The sequence below is a fragment of the Hibiscus syriacus genome, unplaced genomic scaffold, assembly GCF_006381635.1.
Source record: "Hibiscus syriacus cultivar Baekdansim isolate YM2019G1 unplaced genomic scaffold, ASM638163v2 tig00013386_pilon, whole genome shotgun sequence".
Taxonomy (NCBI): Eukaryota; Viridiplantae; Streptophyta; class Magnoliopsida; order Malvales; family Malvaceae; genus Hibiscus; species Hibiscus syriacus.
Genome location: NW_024062302.1, coordinates 46,050 through 73,330, shown reverse-complemented (window position 1 = coordinate 73,330; position 27,281 = coordinate 46,050). Strand labels below are relative to the sequence as shown.

The 27,281-nt window shown below is 35.2% G+C and overlaps 4 protein-coding genes and 1 pseudogene across 4 annotated transcripts; 3 read left to right on the top strand and 2 right to left on the bottom strand.

Annotated features, from left to right (window-relative positions):
- The first annotated feature begins 553 nt into the window (after positions 1-553).
- On the top strand, positions 554-6,127 carry LOC120206193 (peptidyl-prolyl cis-trans isomerase, chloroplastic-like). Its single transcript, XM_039205913.1, has 6 exons — positions 554-612; positions 705-846; positions 930-1,018; positions 1,130-1,184; positions 1,311-1,396; positions 5,768-6,127. The coding sequence occupies exons 1-6, from the start codon at positions 604-606 to the stop codon at positions 5,921-5,923; spliced, it is 537 nt and encodes a 178-aa protein (XP_039061844.1). The 5' UTR covers positions 554-603; the 3' UTR covers positions 5,924-6,127.
- A 738-nt stretch (positions 6,128-6,865) lies between these two features.
- LOC120206188 (protein ABC transporter 1, mitochondrial-like) lies at positions 6,866-11,289 on the top strand. Its single transcript, XM_039205905.1, has 8 exons — positions 6,866-7,543; positions 7,650-7,875; positions 8,114-8,266; positions 9,091-9,249; positions 9,503-9,662; positions 9,916-10,025; positions 10,376-10,492; positions 10,779-11,289. The coding sequence occupies exons 1-8, from the start codon at positions 6,993-6,995 to the stop codon at positions 11,172-11,174; spliced, it is 1,872 nt and encodes a 623-aa protein (XP_039061836.1). The 5' UTR covers positions 6,866-6,992; the 3' UTR covers positions 11,175-11,289.
- A 1,517-nt stretch (positions 11,290-12,806) lies between these two features.
- Positions 12,807-16,740, top strand: LOC120206189 (pectin acetylesterase 3-like). The gene is made up of 13 exons (XM_039205906.1): positions 12,807-13,048; positions 13,136-13,218; positions 13,335-13,464; positions 13,555-13,628; positions 13,930-14,041; positions 14,096-14,219; positions 14,317-14,377; positions 14,665-14,718; positions 14,822-14,857; positions 15,570-15,610; positions 15,846-15,952; positions 16,064-16,209; positions 16,359-16,740. Exons 1-13 carry the CDS (start codon positions 12,850-12,852, stop codon positions 16,464-16,466), a joined length of 1,275 nt encoding a protein of 424 aa, XP_039061837.1. The 5' UTR covers positions 12,807-12,849; the 3' UTR covers positions 16,467-16,740.
- A 1,427-nt stretch (positions 16,741-18,167) lies between these two features.
- LOC120206187 lies at positions 18,168-19,132 on the bottom strand (annotated as a pseudogene).
- A 3,111-nt stretch (positions 19,133-22,243) lies between these two features.
- Positions 22,244-23,939, bottom strand: LOC120206170 (transcription factor MYB61-like). The gene is made up of 3 exons (XM_039205892.1): positions 23,624-23,939; positions 23,412-23,541; positions 22,244-23,328 (listed from the first exon to the last, which is right to left on the bottom strand). Exons 1-3 carry the CDS (start codon positions 23,754-23,756, stop codon positions 22,515-22,517), a joined length of 1,077 nt encoding a protein of 358 aa, XP_039061823.1. The 5' UTR covers positions 23,757-23,939; the 3' UTR covers positions 22,244-22,514.
- Positions 23,940-27,281: the final 3,342 nt, after the last annotated feature.

The following is a 27,281-nucleotide window of genomic DNA, read 5'->3' as shown; positions in this document are numbered from 1 at the left end:
TGAGACCGTTGCTCATTCAATGACGAAATCACGTGGGAAACTTGGGTTTTGAATGGAGCCGGGTCGTGTCCCCAGATGAGGGTGAGCTATGACTGCTGGTTCATGGCGGCATAAGAGAATAAGAAGATGCCGGTATTGATTCCCTTAGTCGTGCCCCTGCTTCCAACTTTCTTCCTCTTCGTCTTCCTCTAAAACCTCGTCATTATCTTTCAATCGGTGTTTTGATCTTCGCTCTTGCTTCCATCGCTTTCATTGACCTCGACCATTTTAGATATTAAAAGATAAGAGCCTTTTACAATCAAAGAGAGAAGAAGCTGATATTCACGTGGGACCCCTTTTGTGTTTTTCTCTTTGTGCCCCCCCTTTTGCTTGTTGATTTATATGTGTTTAAATAGCCAAGTGATTGGCTATTTTTAGATAGATTTAGAGTCTCATTTGGACTCAAATGCTTCAGTTTAGAGTTCTATTCGAACTAAAAAATCATCCTTGCTGATTTAGTGCCAAGAATTTCGGGGATAGAGTTGTTGGGTGAAAATTAGTGTCTACACTACCCAACTTTCTTTATTTTCTTCGGTTAAGTATGAGAGAATTGTTTGCAAGTCCATGGCCAATGCAAGTACTTTATTATCGATTTCTTTACAGTTCTTTTGGTTTTCATTTGGAATAGTTTCCATCATCTTAGAGATTTTTGGGATTTTATTTAGGAAGTTGAGTTGCAAGCAAAAGTGACAACCAAGTGCTTCTTTGATGTCGAAATTGGAGGTGAAACTGTTGGTAGAATTGTGATGGGTCTTTTTGGGGAAGTTGTTCCAAGAACTGTTGAGAACTTCCGTGCCCTCTACACAGGCAAGATGAGCTAAGAATCCCATATCCACTTTTTGAAAGCTTGGTATTTTGTGCATATAGGGTTTTTGTTTCCTCTTTTTCAGGGAAGAAAGGGTATGGTTACAAAGGATGCTCCTTCCATCGTATTATTAAAGATTTCATGATCCAGGGTGGTGATTTTACTGAAGGAAATGTACATTCTGTCTTCATTTCTCTATTGGCTTTCTAAAGATGTACTAGTATCCTTTTTCTAAGAGGAATTTCCCATTACTAAGTAGAAAACTGGTGCATTTGCTGGCTGCAGGGAACTGGTGGAATGAGTATTTACGGATCCAAGTTCGAAGATGAGAGCTTTGCCTGCAAGTTGTAGAATAAGCATGCTAAGCTCAAATTTTGGGAGTTTCATTCTATGTTGTTACGATACTCTATATTCCATAATGAACTGCTCTCCCCTAGTTATGATAATTTGAGCTTTTTATCTACAGTGAAGCATGTTGGACCTGGACTAGTAAGCATGGCCAATGCAGGTCCTAATGCCAATGGGAGCCAATTCTTCATTTACACAGTAAAGGTGAGCTAGCTGTTGCAGCCTTAATTTCTTTTGTTCATGATGTATCTGTTGGTAATGTTCAATCCCACATAGTATTAGAAATACTATTGGGAATGAGTATTTATGGTTTGGATTTTCCACTTCCTTGTTGAGTGAAAGAGAACAAGGGAGACTCTCGCGCACCGCCGTCGCCGTCCGTCTCGGCTCGGCTTGTGGTCGTATTTCCTCTTGGAAAAATGTGATGATCTCTTTAAGGCTAATATGTTGAATATCATGAATGAAAATATGATAGACACTATTGCTACTAAGAGTATGTTAAGTGATGTAACTTCTTAAAAACTTTGAGAATATAATTATGTGTAAACAAAACTTGAGTTTGTTAAAATATAGTTTTATGGCTAAAACTCATAACAAACTTTACTCTAGTATGATTGAGTATTTGTTTACACGTTTTACAAGACACTTATGGATATCCTAAAATGTTAGAAAAGTGGGGTGTAATGTATATTAAATGCATAAACTCAAATAGAAAATATTTTATCCACTTCTTCTAGTATTCCTGCTAGGTCTTCTCAAGAAATTAATTTCGAGCCTAGAAGAAGTAAAAGGCTATTTGGACCAAATTTTATCACTTCCTTTATTTCTGAGATAAATGATTTAGACTCTCTTTCTGATCATATAGTTTAAATGTTATATGAGGATCCTAAAAAAGCTATAAGATCTATCGATGATAGTTTCTAAAAACGCTTTTTGATGAACTAGAATCGATAATGTCTAATCATACTCGAGAATTAATTGACTTGCCTAGAGGACTTAAACCAATCTGTAGCAAATGAATCTTCCGGAAGAAAATAAGACCAGATGGTTTGATCCAGTGGTACAAGGCAAGGCTAGTTGTCAAAGGGTTCACTCAAAAGTTTGTTTTAGACTACTTTGATTCTTACTCTCCCGTTATGAACATCTCAATGATCCGTACATTATTTGCACTACCTCCATTCATAAGTTGTGAGTACATCAAATGGATGTTAAGACTGTATTTCTGAATGGAGATCTAGATAAGGAGATCTATATGGAAACAATGGTATAAGAAATTTCATAAAACTATACTTAGTTTTGGTTTTGTCGTGAATGGTTTGGATGATTGTGTGTATTCGAGAATGTTTGGTACTGATTACGTCATCATAAGTTTTGTATGTTGATGACATGTTGATTTTCAGTTCTAACATTGAGTCTATTAGCAAAACAAATAATTTATTGTCCACTAAATTTGAGATGACAGATATGGGAGAAGTTGATGTAATCTTAGGAGTCAAAATTATTGGAAAGGGATTTTCTTTATGTCAAACACACTATCTTGAGAAAGTGTTAAAGAAATTTAACAGTTTTGATATCGTCCCTGTTCGAACCCTTGTGACACTAGCATATATCTCTTTAAGAATAAAAGAAGTAGCGTTTCCCAAATTGAATATGCTAAATTAATTGGGAGCTTAATGTTCTCAATGAACTATACTCTGCCTGATATTGCTTATGCTGTGAGTAGACTGAGTAGATATACTCATAATCCGAGTGGTGAGCACTGGATTGCTCTTAAACGCTTACTGAAGTATCTTAAGGGTACTTTGGATTGAAAACTTGAGTTTGTTGGCTTTCCTGCGGTACTAGAAGGATATTGTGATGTCAACTGAGTTTTTGATAATGATAAGGTAAGCTCTACGAGCGGGTATGTTTTTACTTTGGGTGGAGCAGCAATCTCGTGAAAATCATCAAAGCAGACTTGTATTGCTCGTTCTACCATTGAGTCAGAGTTTATAGCTCTTGACCTAGTTGGGCAAGAAGCCGAGTGACTCAGAAGCTTCTTAGCAGATATTCCATTGTGGAGAAGACCGACTCCTCCAGTTTCATTGTTGTGTGATTCACAAGCTGCGATATGTGTGGCTAAGAACCAAACTTACAATGGTAAGAAAAGACACATTCGCATAAGACATGAATCAGTTAGACACTTAATAAAGAATGGAGTGCTCTCTTTAGAGTATGTGAAGTCGGAAAGAAACCTAGCAGATCCTTGGTCCTAGATTCGTCGAGGGGGATGGGTCTAAAGCCCATTGGTTGAGGAATTCATGGTGGATACCCAACTTAGTTATCTAAGTTCTATGTGGTCAAACGAAACCATGGAAAGACTCATAGTGCACATTCCTACTGCTTATCCCTATGATGAATAATGTGCATGCCTAGGATGAGCTTAATTGCTCTTAATAAATTCATAGCCCAGACTTCAGGCGGTCTTAGTGAGAAAGACTTGATGAATTTATCGATTTTGGCTGAATATCTATTCTTAATAAGTTCATAACCCAGAGTGAATGGATATTCCTAAATGAGAAGGAAATAATGAACTTATCGACAGAAAGGTTGAGTTTGTTAAACTCTTAATAAATTCAAATCCAAGTATTTGGATGGTTCTAGTGAGAAGGACTTATTGAATTTACCGATAAATGAGGTTGAATATTTATTCTTAATGACTTCTTAGCTCAGAGTTTGGGTGGTTCATTAATAATGAACTTGAAAAAAGTTATCATACCCTTTGTGAGGTTGAGTTATTGTAAAAGCTCCTAATTATTTCATATCCCTGTTAAGGGTGGTTTATATCGAGATAAACTTGATGAAATAACCTATGTAAGTGAGAAGGGTTAGCCACCTTCTATGAAAAATATTGGGTCATTTTTCTAGCACACTTACTAGAATCCTGAGGTAAGATGGCCAAATATATACTTTTGTATATATATATATATATATATATCTTACACATCGAGGACTCAGGTGGATGAAGGGGTTAGCTGTGTGTTATGAGTTTACCCCCATCTTAGAAAATTCCAGACTAGTTTCACTTATCTAAGAGAAAGATTGCTCATTATCACTATGTACTAGTTCCAGATACGTTCACTAGTGCTTAAGCAAGTAATCTCGCTATTGCTCTTCTGGAAAGTTTGTTTTCGAGTTTCAGAAGAATTCTTTCGCATTAGTGGGGGAATGTTGGTAATGCTCCCACATAGTATTGGAAATACTATTGAGAATGGGTATTTATGGTTTGGATTTCTCACTTCTTTGTTGAGTGAAAGAGAACAAGGGGGACTCTTGCGCGCCGCCGTCCGTCTCGTCTCGACACGGCACGGCTCGGCTCGTGGTCGTGGTAATACGTGTCTTCAACACGTCCGCGCGGACACTATATTTTTAGAGAAAATTCTTGAAGAATTTCTCTTTGAAAGAAACAAATGGAAAAATGTGAAAGATTTCAACTGATATTTATAGGCTGTTGAGGACTGTTTAAATTTAAATGATAACAACTGGTTTATGAGAGTTATCAGAAATTAAACAGCTTTTCCTAAATTAAATAAAAAACGTTAAGATGCATCTGGACTGATTTCCAGCTTTGTACAAAGGGGACAAGCTGTTAATATCAGGAGTTACAAGAGTTATTTGATTTAATTACAGGGGTTACATGATATAATTTCGGGAGTTATAACAGCTGAATAATGATGCAATGAACCTGAACTATTTCTGAGTCAAGTTCATCTAGACGTTTCAGCTGTTACAAAGAAGATATTTAATCCTGAAATTTTATGGACGATTTTAACCCTATTTCTAGCATATAAATAGAGAGTTATATTCAGCTTCTCAACTCACTCTCAACATTTAGAATTCACTCTCCAAGTGTTTTCTAAATATTTTCTCTGTGTGCTTTCCGATAAGAAGAACAATACCACCGGCAGTCCACTCCAATTTCGGGTGGAATTCGGAGTGACCGTGTTAACCTCGGGGGACGGTCCGCCTACTGCAACGATTACACACATCGGGGCGAATTCGTTTCTAAAGCAGTGGTTATATCACGACACGGTTTACGAATCTATTTCTTTTAATTACTGTTTATATTTCCAGTTAGTGCTAACGGTGTAGTTTTACGGTCTATTTTACCAACAATATCTCATGCCTTATTCGGATTTGATATTTATGATAGGATAGTTCCACCATTATCATTAGAAGTTCGTTTTATGGCGGACTTTGAGAATCAAGAATGCGTAAATGTTCACTCGAAGACTTAGATTTTGCTTCATGAGTCGAGTATATCTTATTAGTTGCAAACTTTGAATCGATTACTTACCCTGCACTTGTATATTCTACTTATAGCTGAATACTGGCCAGCTCTGCTGATATTTAGCTAATTGATCATATTGCCGAATCAGTTGCAACGCACAAATATTCATACGCCCCAGTTTTTTTTAGCTTAAGTTGGTTTAATTTAGATATAGTTTATCCAGAGATAAAGACTCCTAAAACAATATGCACTCTTAATAACGCAGTAAACATGGTTAGGACTCTAATACAATTTGACATTTACAGACTCCATGGCTGGACAATCGGCATATTGTTTTCGGACACGTTATTGATGGAATGGATGTTGTGCGCAAACTAGAATCCCAAGACACAAGCAGGTCAGTTACCCCGAAGGTGCCATGCAGAATTGTGAATTGTGGGGAGCTACCGTTAGAAGGCTAACTACCTCCACAAAAACATGGAATGCACTCTTTTTCCTCTTCTTCTCTCTAGCAGGATGAGTTTACCTGATAATATGTAATTTCTGAGAGAAATTTGGATGATATTCTTTAAGCTCTCGACATGGTTGTGCTGTTCTTATCAATTTTAGGTCAATACAAGCCTGCAGATTTTATCAAAGCCTCGTAATGGAACATCTGATCTTACTAATTTTAAAACATTTCCCATCAATATTAGTTATTTCTAGTTCTCAATATTATAAGCTCAAGATAATTTCTCATGTACCTGATGATATGTGATTTCTGAGAGAATTTTGGATGATACACTGTGTGAAAGATTACATGAAAGCAAGGCAATCCCATCAATATTAACCATAGAATCAGAGAGAGAACGGTCTCAAACACTTGGAGAAAGAAAAAATTCACTAGAAGACATGAATGAAATGTCTGAGGTTGATGCACTATCCAGGAAATGGGTGATGGGGCCTGTTCATAATACATGTTTTTGATGTTTGAGGTTGATGCTGAAATGGCTGAGGTGGTGAGCATATTTTCTCTTTCTTTCTTACTCTATGAATGTGCTTAACAAAATCTGATCCGAAACAATAATGACCGATTGTTGAAAATTTTATATTTCTTTTTTACTCTTATGAATTGTTATACTTTAATCTGATGACCAAAATAGAAACATGGTGAAAGTTGGGTGATATTTGTAGTTTTATCCTAAAGATAAACTAATTCCTCCATTCTGTTTAATCGGGACTAGGTTAAGGGAGGCCCAAGAAGACTGGAAATAAATATTACGGCTCACTGGGCCATAAGCCTCCACGTCCCCCTCCTTTCTTTCTTCACAATTTCATGGACACGACAAAACCCACTTTACCTGAAATACGGTTGAAACTCCAAGCCTTCGGTTTAAGACACCACACTGTTTTATTTTCGTTTCAAACGTCTCTCTGTCTTCTAATTTGCGATCTCTCTGGCTTAGTAAATTGTAGTTTGTAATAAAATCAAGGGTACACATTCACTTTTTTGTTAGGAGAAAATAGATGGTGCTTTGAATTAAACGCGCCATGAGTTCTTTGAATCAGCTAGGGCGGCTCCTGAATGGACTTGCCTTAGTAGCTAAAGAGGTCGCTAAACGCTCCCAAACGATCGAGCGCGCCAAAAGTGGCGATCTCGAAACCCTAATCGCTTCTTCCCTAAAAAACGCTCTAGTTTCGGCTACGGACCTGACGGGCTTAACTAAAGGGAAGGTGCGCGAGTTTTCCAGCGAGTTTTCCAAGCCTGGACCCAAAGAATCAGTCGTCTACTTCAACAGCTACAGTGAAGGCCGCGGCGAGGACGTTGTAAATTCTTCCTCGAACGAAACCGCACGTGGTGGCCTTACCGGCGATGAAAAGGTCGATTCTGATAAAGGCGTTAGTCATAACGGTCAACAGATTGTTGAGGAGAAAGTTGTTAATAATGGATCGGAAAGAGGATTTGAATCCAATTCGGGCAGTAAGAGCTATGTGGACGACGCCGAAGTGGTGAAAACGGCGGCAGAGGCGCCAGTACCTGTGAAGCGACGGAGGCCAAGGGAAAGGAAGGTTCCGGCTACTCCATTTTCTAGAGCATTTGGGTAAATTGTGTGTTTCTTTTAATGTTTTATCATATATTGCTACTGCAACATTATATGTTTCTTTTTTTCCTACTTTTCTAACTAGTTATTTGTTTAACATCAAAAGCTTTGCTGCTTTAGGAGCTGGTCTAGCTTGGGGAACAGTTCAGGAATCTGCCAAGAGGCTTGTTTATGGTTCTCCAAACTCAAATGAAAATCAGTCTGCTGTTTCGCCATTCTTGTCCCCTAAAAATGCAGAAAGATTGGCCCTTGCATTATGTAGGATGCGTGGGGCCGCTCTAAAAGTAGGACAGATGTTAAGCATACAGGATGAATCCCTTGTTCCAGCTCCGGTATGCTGACTTATGTTTTTTTCCTGCTGTATGTGTTACAGTGGTGTTTAATTAATGTAATTTGATAGTGTGAAAAAGTTCATTCTGGGAATGGTATACTTGTGGTTCTTTGTTGAGGATCAATTTAAAAATATGTGTTGCTGGAGGTTATGGTTTATATTTTCTGATTAATGTTACTTGCCTAAAAGACTTTGTACAGTGGCTCAATCATGTTTTCACCTTCTTTCATTTTCTGTAGATATTAGCTGCTCTGGATATTGTACGTCAAGGTGCAGATGTTATGCCAAGGAGCCAGCTCAATCAAGTATTAGATGCTGAACTTTGTCCTGGTTGGTCCACAAAGTTGACTAGCTTTGATTATGAACCCTTGGCCGCTGCAAGTATAGGCCAGGTAAGCAAAATGGTTGCATGTTTATCGTGTTGTTTTGCAGACTAAGATGTTCCCTATATGTTTTGTCTTTAACCTTTTAAGGCAGAATGTTTCTTTGTCTATATGTTGCTTCATGCTGCAAAGAGTCTTTATGTACAAAATCTTTTATCTATGCGTGGACATGACATGTTAATATCAATTACTCTTTTTATTTCTGGCATTGATGTTATTTGGTTGTAATGGATCATTTTTTAATGCTCTGGCATTTCTATTCTTTTCAACCTTCACTTGAGTTCACTGGCGTTTTATGTGATAAATGCCTTGTGCAAATTAATTTGTCTCTGGCAATTTGACGTTTGTTACTACTTACATATGGTTTCCTTCATTTGTATATATGAAATTCATTTTTTGAGTTTTTGCTTATGCTTATTGGCATTTGAAAAAAATATCATGCTTGTTTCTTCTTTTACTCTTTCTCGCGTTTCCTTCAACCTTCTCTGTTTCATCATTTCAGATGGTGTTCACTGGTGTTTTATGTGGTCATTAAATGCCTTGTGCAATTTAATTTGTCCATGGCAGTTTGATACTTGTTACTACTTGGTTTCCTTTTTTTGTATGTATGAAATTCAGTTTTAAGTTTTTGCTTATGATTATCAACATTTGAAAAATTATCATGCTTGTATGTCCATTTACTGTTTCTTGCTTTCCCATCAACGTGCTCTGTTTCATCATTTCAAACGGAATATATTGCTCAATGAGGCGATTTGGATGAAGCAACAATTGTTCCTATTTGTCTTATCATATCAATTTTAAACCGGCCATTGTTTTTCCTTTTCTAATTCTAGGTTCACAGAGCCATCACGAAGGATGGTATGGAGGTAGCAATGAAAATTCAGTACCCCGGTGTGGCAAGTAGCATTGACAGTGACATTGAGAATGTCAAACTTCTATTAGATTATACAAATCTAATTCCTAAAGGACTGTATCTTGACAGAGCAATGAAGGTATGCACTTATGTATTTGAACTTGCTTTAATAAGTTTCTAAGAGACTATGTTAAGTAAATGATTGGCCTTCCAATGTCAGTTTCATGGACACTTACAGATATTATTGAGAATCTTTTCCTTGCATTGTTTATCTTTATTCCTTCGCCTTTTAACTGGTTCTTGTCATACTTTTCCATGCCTCCTCAAAATGGGTGCTTTGTCCTGTATTTTAGTTCAACAAATTGGACGTTTATGCTTTTGAATTCTTGCAGGTGGCTAAAGAAGAATTGTCTCGTGAATGTGACTATCAGTTGGAGGCATCCAATCAGAAAAGGTTTCGTGATATGCTATCTGTCTGTGAGGGATTTTATGTTCCACTTGTTGTGGATGATCTTTCAAGCAAAAGAGTTTTGACCACAGAACTTGTTTCTGGTAATCATCGTGTGGCTTTTAGGTTCCTATTTTTCTTAAAGCATGACATTTGGATGGTGGTGTGATGTTATCTAAGTTTTCAGCGGATAAATTCTTGCAACTATATAAAAGAAAATATTTTAACTGGAAAATCTAATAGATTAATGCGTATATATCTTATCCAGCCTCTAAAACTGTTTCTAGTTTACAGGGTTGATAGAATTATCTCTTGAATCCTATTTGTTTTTCTTTGAAATGTTATTACTTGCTACAGGAGTTCCGATTGACCAGGTTGCATTGCTAGACCTAGGAGCTCGTAATTATGTTGGGAGAAAGTTGCTGAAACTGACATTAATGGAGCTTTTTGTATTCCGCTTTATGCAGGTTTCCTTTCTTTAATTTCTTTCTCCTTTTCTAAGAGGGTTTTGTTTTCGTTTCTCTCTCTTCCCTGCTTTTACAAACCATTTACATCCCTGAAGTTTATTTATGCTTTTCCATCTAAGGGTGTTTGTTACATTTAAATATAATGAAATGGTTTGGTTTGGTTAGTTCTCAATATTTTATCCAAGCCTGATGCAATCTATTCGAGGAGAATCATGACTTTGATTTTTAGTTTTTACATGATCTTCTGGCCCTTATTCTCGTAAAATGCTCTGCTTTCTTTTATTTTTGAAGTTCTGTTGAAGAAGCGATGTTCTCTCTTGTGTCTTGAACATTTACTTGTTGTGATACAGACTGATCCCAATTGGGGTAATTTCCTATTTGATGAGGCCACCAAAACAATCAACCTCATCGACTTTGGAGCAGCCCGAGATTTTCCTAAACGATTTGTCGATGATTATTTGAGAATGGTCAGTTCCCTTAAAAAGTGCTACATTTCTGCATGAATGGGAATAATCCGCCGTTTACATTTAGGTTCTAAATCAGCCATTTATTTGCCTTCGGCCATCATAGATTATACTGTTAGACCTTTTCCTGCATAAACCTCCATTGATGTAGTTTGATCTTTAGATGACTTTTCTTCAAGTTTCTTAATGGCATGAGGTGTCCGACCTTTAGTTGTGGGACGCTTTGTACCATGTTCAGAGTTGATTTTCCATATGAATGAGCTGATTGTCCTTGTATTTATTCGACCAGGTTATGGCTTGTGCAAATAATGACAGAGAAGCCGTCATTGAGATGTCACAGAGACTCGGATTCCTCACAGGGATGGAATCAGATCTAATGTTGGACGCTCACGTTCAAGCCGGTTTTGTTGTGGGATTGCCGTTCTCTAAGCCCGGTGGCCATGATTTCCGCTCAACCAATATTACTCCAAGCATTTCGAACCTCGGGGCAACAATGCTGAGGCACCGCCTTACCCCACCTCCAGATGAGGCCTACAGTCTTCAGCGAAAACTTTCGGGTGCTTTCTTGGCTTGCATTAAGCTAGGGGTTGTTGTACCATGCAGGGAATTGTTACTTGAAGTCTACGAGCAGTACCATTTTGGGGAAGATGAGGAGACTTTATCAAGTGCTGCTTCAGTTTCCTGATTTCGATTGCCTATTTACATTTGTAATAAAACTTTAGGGATGTAATTGGCCAAATTGCACATCCCGTTCAGGAAAACCATCTGTTTTCCTTTGCTCTTATTTGTTTTGTATTACCCAAAAAAAAACCTAACTGTTTAGTTAGAAAAGGCTGAGGCTTAGTGAGAAGAAAAATGTGCATAAAGTATTTAAAAAAAAACTAAGAATTAAATTCCTAGAAGAATAATCGTCTTCTTTACCGACACTTCGTATCAATATTATATCTTCCTAAATTGTCTACTCACAAAAAAAAAAGGATATGATGGGAAATAAAAAAAGATTAAATATAAAATAAGTATTTAAATTATACTGTTTTTTTAACAAGTGTTTAAAATATTTTTTTGACTAATCTTAGAGTTTAACGTTACAAATGTTATAATTTCAGGTGCACGGGTCGTTAATGATATTAATTTCCTTTGTTAAATGACACATATTACAATTTGGTGATTTTAAAATTTATTTTAAAAAAAATAAAAATATTATTATATTTATAAAAAATTAGATTCTCTTAAATTATAAAAAAACCCAAAATCTTAACCTTAACCCGTTATTGTCGTCCTTTTTGGCCATGATCATTGTCGTCGACGTAGTCCTTGCGATCCTCCTAGTGATACCTTATCTTAGTTAATGCCGATTGACAGTTAAAATTGCTTGGAATTGAGATTTTCATCCTAGAGTTTACGAGTATAAAACATTTATTTGTCATTGACCGGTCATGATTTCATAGGAATTTTGATCACCGGGGGAAGGTGAGGTCAAGTGGAGCTTCATCGACGACATAGGGCGAAGGTCGATATGGATTTAGGGGTTAAAACGAAGGTTTTCAAAGTTTTGGAGTTATTTTAAAATTTTTATGTTCTTTTAAAAAATATATTTTTAATTTTTAAATAAATTTTTTAAATAATCAAATTGTGACACATATCAATTAACAAGAAAATTAACATTATTGATAGTCCAGACACATAAAGTAGTAATATTCGTAACATTAGGCACCGAGATGAGTAAAAGAAATATTTTTTTTGTTGTCATCTCGATTCCAAGGCTTCGTCTAGACTAATCCGAACCGATTGCGTCGCATACCTAATTTTAATGAATGAATAAAATAAATACTTTAAATATTTATTCATGAAAGATAATATAATTTCAAATACTTATTTTATATTTAAACCAATAAAAAAATACCCCAAGAATTATAGGGAAAATATTCAGCACTAATATACTAATATTCAGAAACGCATATCCTACCTATAAACATAGAAGGGATCGTTCTTATAGTTTACTCAAAATAAAATTATATATGGTGTATCTACAAAAGCAGTAAATTCCAAAATTTAAATGAAAACGAAAAGCAGGGAAAAGAGAAACAAGTCATACAACGGTCTCATGTGGCTGACCAGGCAGTGAAGCCAGTCAACTCAACTTTTGCAACTTGCCTTCATCTATGCTGTTCTTTCCAAAAATGGGGTTATCGAAATCATAGCTGAAATTTCTATCCAACCATGCCTCTCTCATCGTCATTTTTCTAAGTTTTAGCTCTCTTGCAAAGCTTTTCAAACTTATCGACAGAAAAATACGTTGTTTCTTTTTTAACTTTGGTTGGTAAAGTTAGCTGTAATCTCCAAGGGAGAAAAAGAAAACAATGAAGGGAGTTTTGATATGGGTTTTGAGTTTGTGGACCGTAATTGGGGTTGGTTTGAGCCGATCTGAAGCTGGTTTAGAAGAACTCAACGCTAAAGAGGGATTACTTTCGTTCTTGGAAAAAAATGTTGTATCCCCTGGTGCCAACTCTCTTCTGGTTCCCCTCACTCTCATTCAAGGAGCTGCTTCAAAAGGAGCTGGTAAAATTTCAGAAACTTAACAGTAAATGCCTTGAAAGTTTGATTCTTTCGGTCGTTTGCTTCCTTTTGATGCCTTGGCATTCACAGTTTGTTTGGACGGGACTCCTCCTGGTTATCATCTGGACCGTGGGTTCGGGTCTGGTTCAAACAGCTGGCTCATCCAATCGGAGGTTTGGTTTCCTTCTAAAGTCACTTGGCATTTCCTATGTCAAGATAGAACCTCTAGTTGTTTGATTTCCTCGTAGCTAGTTTTAATCGCTTCACCGGACTGGATGCTTTGTTTTAGGGAGGTGGATGGTGTAATACCATTCGAAGTTGTCTCTTCCGCAAAACTACTCGATGTGGTTCATCAAAATTTATGGAGAAGCAAATAAATTTCACTGGAATTTTGAGCAATAAAGCTGAAGAAAACCCTGGTTTGTACAATTTGTAGTCCCATCTTAACTTTTTCTTTCCGAGCAAGTATTTATGTTGAATTTTTTAATGGGGCCTCTTGTGTTCTGCAGATTTCTACAACTGGAACAGAGTGAAGCTACGTTACTGTGATGGGGCATCTTTTGCTGGGGAAGGACAGAATGAGGTACGCATTTCCCTGAATTATAATTAAGTTGCTCGCCACACAAATACCCCAGTCTGTGTAAAATTCGATTCACTCGATGCTTATTTCGCTGTGAGAAAGCAGATCGATGCTTATTTCCGGTTTTTAGCCTTAAAACTACTGTTTTTTCCCGTTATTTCCTTAGAAGTGACTGTTGAGAACATTCTTTGTAACTACTTAGTGTAAGAACAGATTGTTTTTCTTCCGTAGCTTGTATTCTGTGTAACTTTTTACTATCTTAATATGTTGAAGCATTCATGGTACTCTGTGATTTTGCTTCCAGGCTAACCAACTTCACTTTAGAGGACAAAGGATCTGGTCTGCTGCTATGGAGGAACTAATGGCGAAGGGAATGCAGAATGCTGAGCAGGTTTTGCATTTAGCATGCTTTTTCGGTTTTCAATCTAGCTTCGGATATCTAATAAATTTTAGATTTGATTGTGCCTCAGGCTCTTCTTCTGGGTGCTCAGCTGGCGGTCTAGCCTCCATTCTTCATTGTGATGAAGTTAAGGATTTATTTCCCGGAACTACGAAAGTAAAACGTCCAAGTGATGCGGGCCTGTTCCTTGATGCGTAATAAACTTTACGCCATTCTTCTCCTCCTTGGTTATAGTAGGTTCATATCAATTGTAAAACTAGTCTTAATTACTGGTTTTCATTATCTCTTCAGAACCAATGTAGCTGGTGGACATACCTTAAGGGATATGTATGAGGGTGTGGTTATCCTACAGGTACCGCTTTTACTCCTCTCTTGGATTTCTGGATTGATGAAAATTCAACTAATAAGTAGAACATGAGCTTTCGTATGTAAACCTTGAAGATCAAGTAAAACTTCAGTGCTATTTATCCAAGGTTCCTGAGCTATAGATCGATATTTTGTTGCTCTAGTTTTTTCGAGACAAATATTTGGTCCTCCAGAAAGAAAAGCTTGTGCTGTTCTGAATATTCAACATTTAGTTATGAAATTTTTATCTCGTTGTTTTCTACTGGCTAAACAAAAATTTCTATGAAATTTTAGGGTGTACAAAAGAATCTTCCAAATACTTGTACCAGCCAAATGGATCCAACTTCAGTAAACATATCTCCAGTTTCTTGATTGGCATTCATATATGGTTTAGGTTAAGAGAGTAGGTGTAACTCATTAGAAATTCCATAATCCTATCTTTCATTCGCAGTGCTTCTTCCCTCAAAACTTGGTTGCAAATAGGCCTGTAAATGAACTGAACTTTCAGTGAACCGTGCGGCGGGAAGTTCGTTTATGCGAACATGAACAAGATTTTGCGTTCGTTTAATTAAATGAACGAACACGAACAAAGAGCTCGTTCGTTCATTTTCGTTCGTGAACGTTCGATTATATGTTTGTTTATGTTCGTTCATTTATGTTCATTTATGTTCGAACAGAGGGCAAGTTGAATATGTTACGAAGATTATTGAAGTTTTTTGGATTTCAAGAAGATTGTTTTGTTGAACAAATTAACTTTAAGACTTTATTATGTTCATATAACTTATTTATGATTTATGTATATTTTTGTCGTATTCGAACAAATTAACTCTAAAGTTGCAGGTTATATTAAAGAATTTTAAGTTGTTATTCTTATTATTTATTTTTTTTACATTCATTTGTTGTGTTAGAATAAGTTTTTTTTTTGTGTTTGTGTTGTTCGTTTATGTTCATTTATTATGTTCGTTTATGTTCGTTCGTTTGTGTTCGTTTACGTTCGTTTATCATTTAAATGAATGAACATGAACAAGCTATATTCCTTAATGAACGAACATGAACAAGCTATATTCCTTAATGAACGAACATGAACAATTTTTTTTTTGTTTATATTCGTGTTCGTTTATTTATTAAATGAACGAACATAAACATACCTCCGTTCGTGTGTGTTTGGTTCGTTTACAGGCCTAGTTGCAAATATCAAGACCCCTATGTTTCTTCTGAATGCAGCCTATGATGCTTGGCAGGTAATTTCCCTCTTTTTGTTACTTCCTGTTTCGTTTTTTCCTGTTCCTTCTCTTTATTTTTGTCTTTTCTCAAATGATAATCCGTTTGTCCACCCAGAAACATTTCGAAGGCGAGAAGCCATCTGCTAAACAGTAAGACTTCTTGGAAACAGTTGTCAAAAGCAGAACTTTGGGATTGTCTGGAAAGGTCATTATCTAATGTATGACAACAATTTTCTCTAATTTCTGCTTTCTGGTCCAAGAAAGTTTAATCCCATTGTCTGCCGATCCTAATTGCTTCTGGCGTGACTGCAAAATGGATCATGCTCATTGTATCTCATCACAAATGCAGTCTCTGCAAAGTGTTTTTCAAGTTTGTTTCTGATATGATTTGACTCAATTCCTTTAGTGGCAAGTCGAATATATATTAATAGCCCATAACCACTCTTTTCTTCCTCCTCCTGTTGAAGCAGACTTCAGGACCCTAATGCTCAATGCCTTAAATGGTTTCTTGAAGTCCGATCAAAATGGTTTATTCATAAATTCCTGTTTTGCTCACTGCCAGTCCGAGAGACAGGATACATGGTACGAGAATGATTCTCCTCGTGTTGGAAACAAGGTATGTCCCATCTATTCATAAAACTTAATTGTGAACGTTCTATTCAAATGCTTGAATGTAAAGTTGCAAATAGCTTCTCCGTGTGCATGTATGGGTCAGAATTCATACAATTGTCTTTTGCAAATTGGATTTTTGTTATCAATATGCAGGCAATTGCAGTGTCTGTTGGAGACTGGTTCTTTGATCGAATGGCTGTTAAAGCTATTGACTATCCGTATCCCTCTGACAAAACCTGTCACAATCTTATCTTCAAGTGAGTGCGAACTTCTCATTGGCTGCCTGTAGAGTCCTGCATGGCTTTCACTTTATTCTTTTCTCAATTGCCATTTGTGGAAACTGTAACATTCATTCATTTCAACGATAGAATGATAACTATGAGATTTGTAGGCTATGCAAATCACAACGATTACCAATATCCTCTCTTTTTTATTTATCTTTTCAAAAACTATACTTTAAACAATACCATGCCTCCAAAGACTTTTGATATCTTCATGCTCGGCTTCAGGTAAGTTTCGTTTTACACTAATTTATCCCGGATGCAATTACAGGTGAGGCATTGTTCTTGTAGTTTGAACTCTTCCACCCATTTGTGGTCGAGTGCATTGCAAACTGCAGTATATGTTATCTCTTTCCAGTTTCTTGGCTTAGTATACCTAATACACCCTTTCTGGATTTCCTCTCTCCGCGACATCTGTGAGACTGAAAATTAATATCTTCCTCTGCAGTGATGATGTTACATCAACCATAATGATCTCAGAGTTGACAAGGGTGACATTTACTCTCCTAAATCTGCTTAGTGTCTTCTTGATCACCTTCAAATATTCCAAATGCATCATGAAGGGTCTCAGTTTGGCCAGTGACTAACAATTATAACTTAAAGTACACATCGTAGCTAGATAAGGTGGATCCTTTTGCTTCAAGTCATTCATTTGAAGTGCCTCTTTGATACTAGTCGCTGCCTTCTCTTTTCTGATATTCCGTGGTTAAGATACTCGATTCTCTGGAATGATTCTGCAATAAAGTGAAGAAATTAAGCGCCGGAGACAGAGAGGGATGTTGCTCGATGATAGCCACAATATGGAACCGGGTCCTTTATTTGATCATGTCAATTTCAGGTTCACATATGTTCCACGTGCTTTATATTGAATCTGTAGCATTTGAGATATTTTGAATAATGAATACAAGTAGGCAGGATGTTTGGTATGGTGATATATCTCATGGTAATCGACTTTGTATTGTTTTTTAGTAGTTTGAGATGATTACAAGATAGTTTCTGTTTAGAATTTTCTAAGCATTTTGACAAGGCACGTATACATCTTGCAGACGCAACTGCTCGAGCCCGGATCCTCTATCAAGAACAACATTCGTTTTTACCTTTGTATTGAACTTAATTAAAAAAAAGGGAATTCATTTGTTCTTTTCTGCGAGTTTCACTCTGTTTGACATGTATATCTGATGGTTCATTTAAGCAATATGCAGAAAGCAATGATCTTTAAACAAGCCGGTGAAAGGCTTCACGGTAGTTTTCTGCAATGGAAGTTCTGCACTTGCTTTCTTAATTACAAAAGAGCCTCTGATTATTTGACCCCATAGGCCTTGCTTTATTGCTTTGGGTATATAAAAAGTTAAGCAAATCATAATTATGGTGATTTATCATTTATCAAAGTTTAGGCTTTTGTGTGGGGACATTGAATCAACAAAACTCTAAAAATGCAACCTTTTCGGAATATTCATCCAAAATTCTCCAGTAGGCCAATAGAAAATCAGATCAGCAACGGGAACTTGACTCCACATTCACATTTACAAGCGGAAAAGGCTATACATGAATGGGAAAAAGGTGGAATAATCCTCGAGAAAACTTATTTTCTAAGCAACAACATGGAGAAGAAAAGTACCAAATGTACCAAACATAAGGGTTTCCATGTGGAAATAAAACCGTGAACCAATAGTGATAGTTGAGAGTAGCTTCAATGTCAACTGCAATGCCTGGATGATGATGCAAGCGCCACTGCTTTGCCCACATCTTCAGCCAAGCCTTGACATCCCTGGGATCATCACCTTTTAAAGAGCAAACATCTCGTCACATGTACTGAAAATGGGTTCAAATTAAAGCTAATTCAGATCTGGACTAACCAGGGCTGGAGATACGCCAGTTGGCAATAGGAGAATCGCCGCCGCTGCTGGCGGTGTAGAGAGTGGAACCCGACAGTGATACACGACCGACGGTGACACTGGGGATCTCCAATATAAGCTCATGTTCTAATTCAAAACCCAGGTCCCTACACGCTTTCACTTCCTCCAAATCCATACACAGCGCCCTCTTGCTGCCTTTTGGCCTAGTAATCACCACCACGCCGGCGCTACCCCCTTCGCTCTCCCCACTGTAATTGCTATAACCCACCATGAAATCCCCATCTTTCTTGTCGCTACCATTTTTCAAGTCTATATCTGGGCATCTTTCGCTTACAGTCCTCCTCCTCAAATTCTTACTCCCTTTTGGCCTCTCGAACCCCACCTTTAGATCTTCATTTTCACTGGCGTAATCCGTGACCATTCCCATCAACTGAGGAGCGAAAGCCTCTCTGGTCGGATTCTTCCAACGAAGCGGCGTAGCGGGAAGAGAGTAACAACCAGGCTCTTTGTCGGAGTCAGAGGAGAGTTGAATTGACTCTTCTTTGCTAAAGAAATCTTCGTCGTCATCGGCATCAAAGCTTTCGATCGATAATCTGGACATGGAACTAGTGCACATTGAAAGCCTAGACAAGTTATGCGGATGAGCCTGATGATTATCATCATCATGATCAAACACAACAACAATTTCATGAAACCCATCTTCAAGCATCGAAGACACAATCGCCATACTTTCTTCTGATGCCATCTTCGCTTTTTGTAACCCAAAAAAGATTGAAGTGAAGAAGGTTAAAGTGTTTGCTTTTATGAGCCGCTGCAACTTTATAACAAACTATATATCAAATCTTTAAGCACTACATTTGTAGTAAATATTATCTCCTTTAATTTTTTGCGTATTTCCTTCCTACCACTCTAGCCCTCGCTCTATTGATGACTTCCTTTGCTGATTGAGAAAATAAGTAAAAGGTTGAGATTGTAATTTCGTATTTGGAATCAGTTTTGATTAAGGAGGGTTAAGCTTTGTGCATGATCCTTAAGAAAATGATTAAAGAGACCACAAGGCGAATGGCTTAGATGAAGGGACCCACAACCAGCTAAATAGGGACACGTAGCATTGGGAAGGTCCCCTGGTGCTGACAATCGCAGTGAGCATGTTCTTTCTTTTTTTGGGTTGTAGACATATATATAAATATTTATGTACATATGTTTATTGTTGTTGTAATAAAAAATTGTAAATTTGTCATCACCTTAGGTGTATTAAAATGTTCACAATTTTATTGATGTGTGTCATTACATTTTTAATCAATTTTGGTTGATAGGGGAGTACATTAATTTCGGACTTAATTATCATTATCGATATTTTTTATTTTATTTTATTCTTTATATTATATCTTTAATTGTTTTTAGGGTAAAGTATATAAATAATCACTAAACTTTTCAGATGCTTGTATTTAGGTTCTCAACTTTTAAAACTTGCAATATAATCATCAAATATTTAGTTCGTTTGCAATATGGTCCCCGTAACGGTCGTTTCACTGCCGTTAGGGTAAATTATATAAATGGTTATTGGACTTTTCAGGCGCTTGCATTTAGGTCCCCCGACTTTTAAAACTTGCAACACAATTATCAATTACATTTTAAACCCTAAATTCCAAAATGTTTCACTTACATTATAAACCTCAAATTCCAAAAATACTTCAATTACATGTCTAACCCCAAATTCATAATCCATTCTTAAAATCTATCATAACAATCTGAACTTGAAGCAACAACCCTAAACCCTCAAAACATAACCTTAAATGCTAAATTTTCCCACCAATTAACCCAACATAATCAACAACATTTAGTTCATTTTGGGTCCATAACAATAAGTGATTATGTTGGGTTTAGGATTTAAAAGTTAGATTTAACCAACTATAAGTGAACAATACTCGATTCGATTTGAAAAAAAAATATTTTTCGACTTGAATTGATTCAAAAAATTTGATACAAATGGACTTTGAGTTGTAATTTCATAAACTCAACTTAAAAAAAATTCAAGTTAAAATCGTGTTGTAAAATACAACTCGAATATCTCAAAATTTTTAGTAATTAGTGGATTAATTTTTAAGTTTGAGTCAAGTCCATTGACTCTGTATGATATATGTATATCACATATGGGAAAAATATGAAGAAATATATGTATTGTATATGGTTAAAAAACTATTTAAATTAGATCAAATAATATTATAGTATTATAAATATTTATAATTAAATTTAAATAGAAACTCAAAAATTCAATTCAATTCGACTTGATTTAAATTTTATAAACTGAAATAAAAAAAATCGAGTCAACTATTTTATAAACTGAACTAAATTAGAATCAAATAATATTATAATATGATACATATTTATAATTAAATTTAAACAGAAACTCGAAAATTCAATTCAATTTGACTTGATTTAAATTTTATAAACTCAAATCGAAAAAATTTTGAGTCAACTATTTTATAAACTGAATTGAGTATTTAGGTCCAACATAACCTTAGACCCTAAACCCAACATAATCACTTATTATTCACTTATAGTTGGTTAATTTTTTTCTGAAACGGTTATGTTTTGAGGGTTTATGGTTGATGCTTCAAGTTTAGTTTGTTATGGCAGATTTTGAGAATGCATTATGAATTTGGGGTTGGGCATGTAATTGAAGTATTTTGGAATTTGAGGTTTAGAATGTAATTGAAGTATTTTGGATTTTAGGGTTTAGAATATAAATGATGAATGTGTTACAAGTTTTAAAAGTTGGGGGACCTAAATGCAAGTGTTTAAAAAGTTCAGTGACCATTTATATAATTTACCCTAACAGTAGTGAAATGACCGTTACGTCGGGGATCATATTACAAACGAACTAAATGTTTGGTGAATGTATTGCAAGTTTTAAAAGTTGAGAGACCTAAATACAAGCATCTAAAAAGTTTAATGACCATTTATATACTTTACCTTTTTTATTTTTAATAATTTTATCTTTATGAATTTTTTTTCTGTCTGTGTAGTATGTTTTACTTTATTTTTTGGCATATTTTTTTTATCGTTTGGTTATTGTTTTTATTTTTCTCCTAAAATTGAATTTGACATCACTACAACTGATCAATATGACACTTATTTGTTAACATGTTAATCTTCCATGCTTTGAACCATCGGATTGAATTTGAATGTGCGATTTGCATTCGTAGATAGTTTTCTCATGTCGTTCGACTCTGATTTACGGGTTGTCGATGGTCTTTCAATAACTTAATCCCTTTTTATAGTTCGTTTGCCAATGCAGTCAGATTTATTTGCACATATTGTTTGTTTGAGTTTTTTGGTTAAGTTTTTTAACCTTTTACTTGCATGGTCCTTTTGTGATCTTAAGTAACTAGTTTCTTGTGTCGGTGGTTATAAGAAAATGTCTTATGGATATTTTTTTTAATAAAAATAGTGGGTTCTATAAAAGAAAGAAAACATGACAAATTTGACAATAAACTTTTGTGTAATTGAGTTTTGGTACTAAATTTAAATTATATTGAATTTTACCACTAAATTTTATTTTTCAATTAAACTTTAGGCCTCAATATTAATTTTGATGATTATAAAACAAAATTTAACTAGAGAAATATTCTTTCAAATAACTTTAAATATTTTTTTTAATACGTATTTTACAAATTTATGTTATAAACAACCAAAATCTGAAACTAAAGTGATAAAGCCTTTGTAAAGGCGATTACGATTGCTTTGTGACCCCTAGAAAAAGACGAGCAATTTTGAGCATGGAAACAGAAATACAAAAAGTGCTGCCAAAAGAATCTTCAATTAATAGTTAATACCACTTTTCAATTTCAAAACCAAATGGTTCAATTATTCAAGAAATGATTACTTAAAGCCCCATAAATATTCTTCCTTGTTCTTCTTGTCAACAGTACATACAGAATTGCAACATTCCAAAGCTCAAATATGGCCACCGGCAAAGATGACTAAAAGACACCCAAACAAGCCTTATTCAACGGACTTGCATCCCACAAAGCAAAAGAAGATACTAACAAGTTTGAGTTGCTCCCAAAGCAGAGCTGATAATTAATCTTTGTATCAGACCTATATACACGAGAATTAAAAGAAAAAAAAACTGTGATGCAGACCTGACACACGAGAATGGTCTCGGTTCAAGTCAAGTTGTTCACTTTCATTGATGCAAAGCTAAATGTGTCCATAAGCTGCTGTTGCTGGTTATGAGGCCACATGGTGTTTGATGAATTATTAGTGAAGAAATCTGTTTCTGATTTGATGTCGGTGTTGTATAATTGTGGAGTTTGGTTTTCCAAAGCAGCCGCCATTAACAATGGGTTATTGAGGTATTCAGCCCATTTGATTTCTTCAGCTTGATTTTCCATTAGATGGATTGTGTAAGGAGGAGTCCCTTTCTCTGGTGTGCTACATCTGTTGCTTTGTAGCTCGGTGCTGTTGTTGCTGCTGTTACTGTTGTTGGCCGAGGCGGCTCCAGTTTCCCAATACTGGGAACCATTTACAGTGACGGAAGGCTTGAACCCCATGGGAGCAGAGGGGAAGGAGGTCGTCGTCAATGGCGGGACAAAAGTGGACATGGTGGCCGAAGAGAAATCAGCTTGGCTGGTTTGGTTGAACCAGAGAGGAGGATTCGAGCTGGACGAGAGGCTCGCATTCGACGCATAGTATAGTTGTTGAATCGGAAGATGCCCCACCAAATCGGATGGCTGCAGATTGTTGGTCGAGAATTTATCGCCTCTGTTCATCGTCTTCAAGCTCGGAGAAGCTGACCCAGAAGCCATGTCCTTGCTGTTCGTCTGCTTGTTGTCTTCTCCTTCCTCAGCCTCGGATAAGGGTTTGTGAGTGACAGGGTCAATGCCCCTCTGCCTAAGCTTCTTCTTCAAGCAAGAGTTCCATAGATTCTTAATTTCGTTGTCGGTTCTTCCCGGCAATTGTGCAGCTATTTGGGACCACCTGAGAATCGAACCAAACAAAATCAAAGAATGTTTACATAACTCATAATAGAATCCAGTAACAAAAAAGAAGAGAAAAAACACCTGTTACCCAAAACTGAATGAAGTTCAATTATGAGGTTCTCTTCCTCTTGAGAGAATGTGCCTCTCTTTAAATCAGGCCTCAAATAATTAATCCACCTTAATCTGCAGCTCTTTCCACACCTCTGCAGACCTGCAAATTTTGTAAATAATTTGGAAAAATTAATGATTTAAAAGAGTAAACCGACATGAAAGCTAGTGCTTTGAGAAGTTACCAGCTTGTTTAGGGACAGAGCTCCAGCAACCATGGCCGTGTTTTGTGATATGACTTAAAAGCTTCTCGTCTTCATTGGGAGACCAAAGACCTTTCCTTAGCTTCTGCTTGAAACAACAAGAATGCCTCCCCATTTGCAGACCTCACCAAATCACAATGATGAAGAAAACTTTACTAAAACAACAAATTTCGCAGGATCCTAGGTGAGATATTGTCAGCAATGACTAGGGGTTCTCGATTATAACAAAAACAACTGCTGTCTGAAGAATGAATAGGGCTCTGCTTTATTAGAAAAGGGAAATGCAAGAGAAAGAGAAAGGCGGAGGCCTAGAATATGAAATAGCAAGCGAGGAAAATGAGTTGAATTAATACAAAGAGGAGATTCACTGGAAGAAAAGTCGCTTGCGTTTGGTTCACAAAATATAAGATTATCAGTGAGAATAAAAGATTATCAGAGAATAGGATAATTGGGAATGTTGTATTTTTTGTTTTGTTAGTTTAGCTGGAATGTAAGATTACGTGTTTGGTTAAAGAAATAAAAGATTATTAGAATGTATACTTGATCAAATTGTCCTTATTATATATTTGTATAATATTAAAAATTAGAAAATATTTATATATTTTATTTAAAAAATTAAATTCATAATATTTATATAATTTTTTTACAAAAGTAAAAATATAAAAAATGTTTAATGAAAGGGTAAATTTTTTAACCCTAAAACTTTATATAAAATTTTAATTATAGATTTTTTTTTGTAAATCTAAAATAATTTAAGGATAAATTTGTAATTTAACCTTCGTATAATTTTTATTATTCAATGACAGAAGAAATATATTTTTGAAAAAAAATTAAAATTTAAGGGCATTTTAGTCCAAAACACCGGAAATGTTACAATAGCTAAGGGAATGGAGATAATGATATTCCCGGTAATATACTCTAAAAAGTCTACTATTAGTAATAAAATATTACCGGGAATGAGATTCATGACCAACCAAACATGGAAATGTGGGATTCCCACAATCCTTGAACCAAACACCCCCTAAGTACTATAGTTTTGCTCTTTCATTTTTATTTCCCGATAAATTATTTATCTATTCATTTATCAATTTTTATAGTTTTGTTTTAATTATTTAGTTATTCTTTTTAAGTTATAGATAAAATTATATTTTAATTATTTATTATTAAAAAAATAAAGGTGATATTAGCTTTATTATTATAAAGTAATACACACTTTAATATTTTTTTAAAATATCATTTTAATAATTTTATTTATTTTCAACGGCGGATGATCAAAATATAACAAAAATAGAACATTAATATAATTTTTAAAAAATTATAATTAAATGATTAAAATGAAAAATAAAAATAGATAAATAATTAAATACGTAATTTATCTTTTATTTTAGGTTTAATACTAAAATAAGTGCCCAAACTATAACGTTTTTTTTTTCCAAATAAGTGTCTAAACTAATTTTCGTCTCATCGAGATGTCTAACGTTACAAACGTTAATTATTTAGGTGCTTGGGCCAGTAACGATGTTAATTTCCCCGTTAAATGACATGTTTCACAACCTGGTAATTTTAAATTTTTTATTTAAAATTTAAAATTAATTATTTATTTTTTAAAAAACACAAATTTTCAAATAAACTCAAAACTTTGAAAACCTTCATTTCAACCCCTAAACTCATGTTGGCCGCCACCTTTTTATCGTCGACGAAGGTTCACCCAACCTCCCCTCCCCCCGCCAACCAAAAGCCCCATGAACTCGTGACCTATCAACGACCTATCGACGATGAATCAACGTTTTAAACCGTCCGAACCTTAGGATTAAAATCGTGATCTCACACGATTCCAACGACCAATCGACGGAAACTACGACGGTGTATGAGTAAGAGGATGGTAAGGACTACATCAGTAGTGGTGGTAAAGGACTACATCAGTGGGGGTGGTAAAGAACTACGTCGGTGGCGGTGGTCGTGGCCAGAATGACAGACGGTGACAATTTAAGGTTTGGGTTTGAGGTTTGGGGTTTTGGGGTTATTTTATAATATTAGAAAAGTTAGTATTTTTTATAAATATCATAGTACTTTTAATATTTTATTTAAAAAATAATATTTAAAATTACCAGATTTTGACATGTGTCACTTAACGGAAGAAATTAATACCGTTGACGGCTCGAAAACCTAAATGAGTAATATTTATAATATTAGACATTTGAATGAGACAAAAATAACTTGGACATCTATTTAGGAAAAACCTTTATTTTATTATAAAAGGACCTGTTGTTGAAGATAGGAGAAAGGGTTACAATTACGGGATATTATACATTTTAAAATCAACAAATAAATTTGAACCCGAAACGGTATATAAAAAAAATCTAGATAAGTTAATAGTTTTGTCTGATATTTTTACTAGGGAAGTTTTGACGTACGGTAGTCTTAATATACGGTTAAGAAAAGATGTTACTGGAAATGTTATTATTTTTTAACATTTTCGGTAAAAATTACCTAAAACATTAATGTTTTTTAACATTTCCGATAAAGTGTCCAATATTAATATTTCCGATAGAAAAATAATATTTTAGATAGTGTTTTATCGAATATGTTAATAAACCCGGTAAAACATCCATTAATAACATTTCCAGTATTAATAATAATGTTTAGGTAGTTTTTTTTTACCAAAATTATTAAAAATTAATAATATTTTCGGGAACATTTTTCTTTAGTTATATATTAAGCTATAGCAGGTGAGACCTTCCCATATTTATTGGGATGAAAATGAAAAGCACAAGTTTGACATTGACCCATGCATTTTTAACTTTACCCAGTTCTAAATGGTAAAATATATGTTAATGGATAGGGTAACTCTATTTCTACACTAACCAAAAGTAGATAATCTTTGCTTGTTTTAATTTGGGATATAACTCGAACCGAACTAACTTTATTGATAAAGAAATTCTTATTATTTTTTGGGGTTTCAGTTAGAATATTTAAAAATACTAGAAGTGTGAACGTTTAATATAAAATGATTGAGAGTTATTTTGAAATAGATATTACCTTGTATCTATCTCAGGATAATAAAAAAATAATTTGAAATATAATTCAATTAAACACAAATTGTTTCACCACCGGTTTCAGTTTCCTTTTTGGAAAATTCTTCTAAATTTATGATACCTTTGAATAATTTCTATCATTACATGAAATTACATTCCTTTTGTTCGTGTTTTCATGTTTGTGATGAATTCCATTCAGTGTTGCAACTTGCCCTACTTCACAAAGAGTTTCCACTTTGGGGTTCAATGCTAATTCACTAAATTTCCCAGTTTCCTTTCTCATCGGTTGAAATCTGGAATTCATTCTTCACACGGAAATGATCAAAATTGTTTATTATTTTATAAAATCAGTTATCACATTCTGTTATTTCATATTTTAAACAACAAAGACCACGTTAATATCATACGCAGATTCTGATCATTATCTTTGATTCCGAAAAACAAACTCTACAATTTTAGAACACTACGGGCTCCAAAAAAATCGAAACCAAAAGTAATTATTCCGGATAAGCTCCCAAAGACGAAGCCAAAAACGATTCGATGTATTTGGGGTTTGAGGCGACTGATCACGACGGAGGGTACACATCTTTTGGGGTACAAATTAC

What these genes read in the sequence shown, in the direction of transcription:
- LOC120206188 (XM_039205905.1), top strand. Translation starts at nt 6,993, where the DNA reads ATGAGTTCTTTGAATCAGCTAGGGCGGCTCCTGAATGGACTTGCCTTA. An exon ending in AATCCCTTGTTCCAGCTCCG is followed by an intron (nt 7,876 to 8,113) that starts GTATGCTGACTT and finishes CATTTTCTGTAG; the next exon opens with ATATTAGCTGCTCTGGATAT. An exon ending in CCGCTGCAAGTATAGGCCAG is followed by an intron (nt 8,267 to 9,090) that starts GTAAGCAAAATG and finishes TTCTAATTCTAG; the next exon opens with GTTCACAGAGCCATCACGAA.
- LOC120206189 (XM_039205906.1), top strand. Translation starts at nt 12,850, where the DNA reads ATGAAGGGAGTTTTGATATGGGTTTTGAGTTTGTGGACCGTAATTGGG. An exon ending in GCGGGCCTGTTCCTTGATGC is followed by an intron (nt 14,220 to 14,316) that starts GTAATAAACTTT and finishes TTATCTCTTCAG; the next exon opens with AACCAATGTAGCTGGTGGAC. An exon ending in ACTTGGTTGCAAATAGGCCT is followed by an intron (nt 14,858 to 15,569) that starts GTAAATGAACTG and finishes GCAAATATCAAG; the next exon opens with ACCCCTATGTTTCTTCTGAA.
- LOC120206193 (XM_039205913.1), top strand. An exon ending in CTTCCGTGCCCTCTACACAG is followed by an intron (nt 847 to 929) that starts GCAAGATGAGCT and finishes CCTCTTTTTCAG; the next exon opens with GGAAGAAAGGGTATGGTTAC. An exon ending in CGAAGATGAGAGCTTTGCCT is followed by an intron (nt 1,185 to 1,310) that starts GCAAGTTGTAGA and finishes TTTTATCTACAG; the next exon opens with TGAAGCATGTTGGACCTGGA.
- LOC120206170 (XM_039205892.1), bottom strand. Translation starts at nt 23,756, where the DNA reads ATGGGGAGGCATTCTTGTTGTTTCAAGCAGAAGCTAAGGAAAGGTCTT. An exon ending in CTCTGTCCCTAAACAAGCTG is followed by an intron (nt 23,542 to 23,623) that starts GTAACTTCTCAA and finishes CAAAATTTGCAG; the next exon opens with GTCTGCAGAGGTGTGGAAAG. An exon ending in CATTCAGTTTTGGGTAACAG is followed by an intron (nt 23,329 to 23,411) that starts GTGTTTTTTCTC and finishes TTCGATTCTCAG; the next exon opens with GTGGTCCCAAATAGCTGCAC.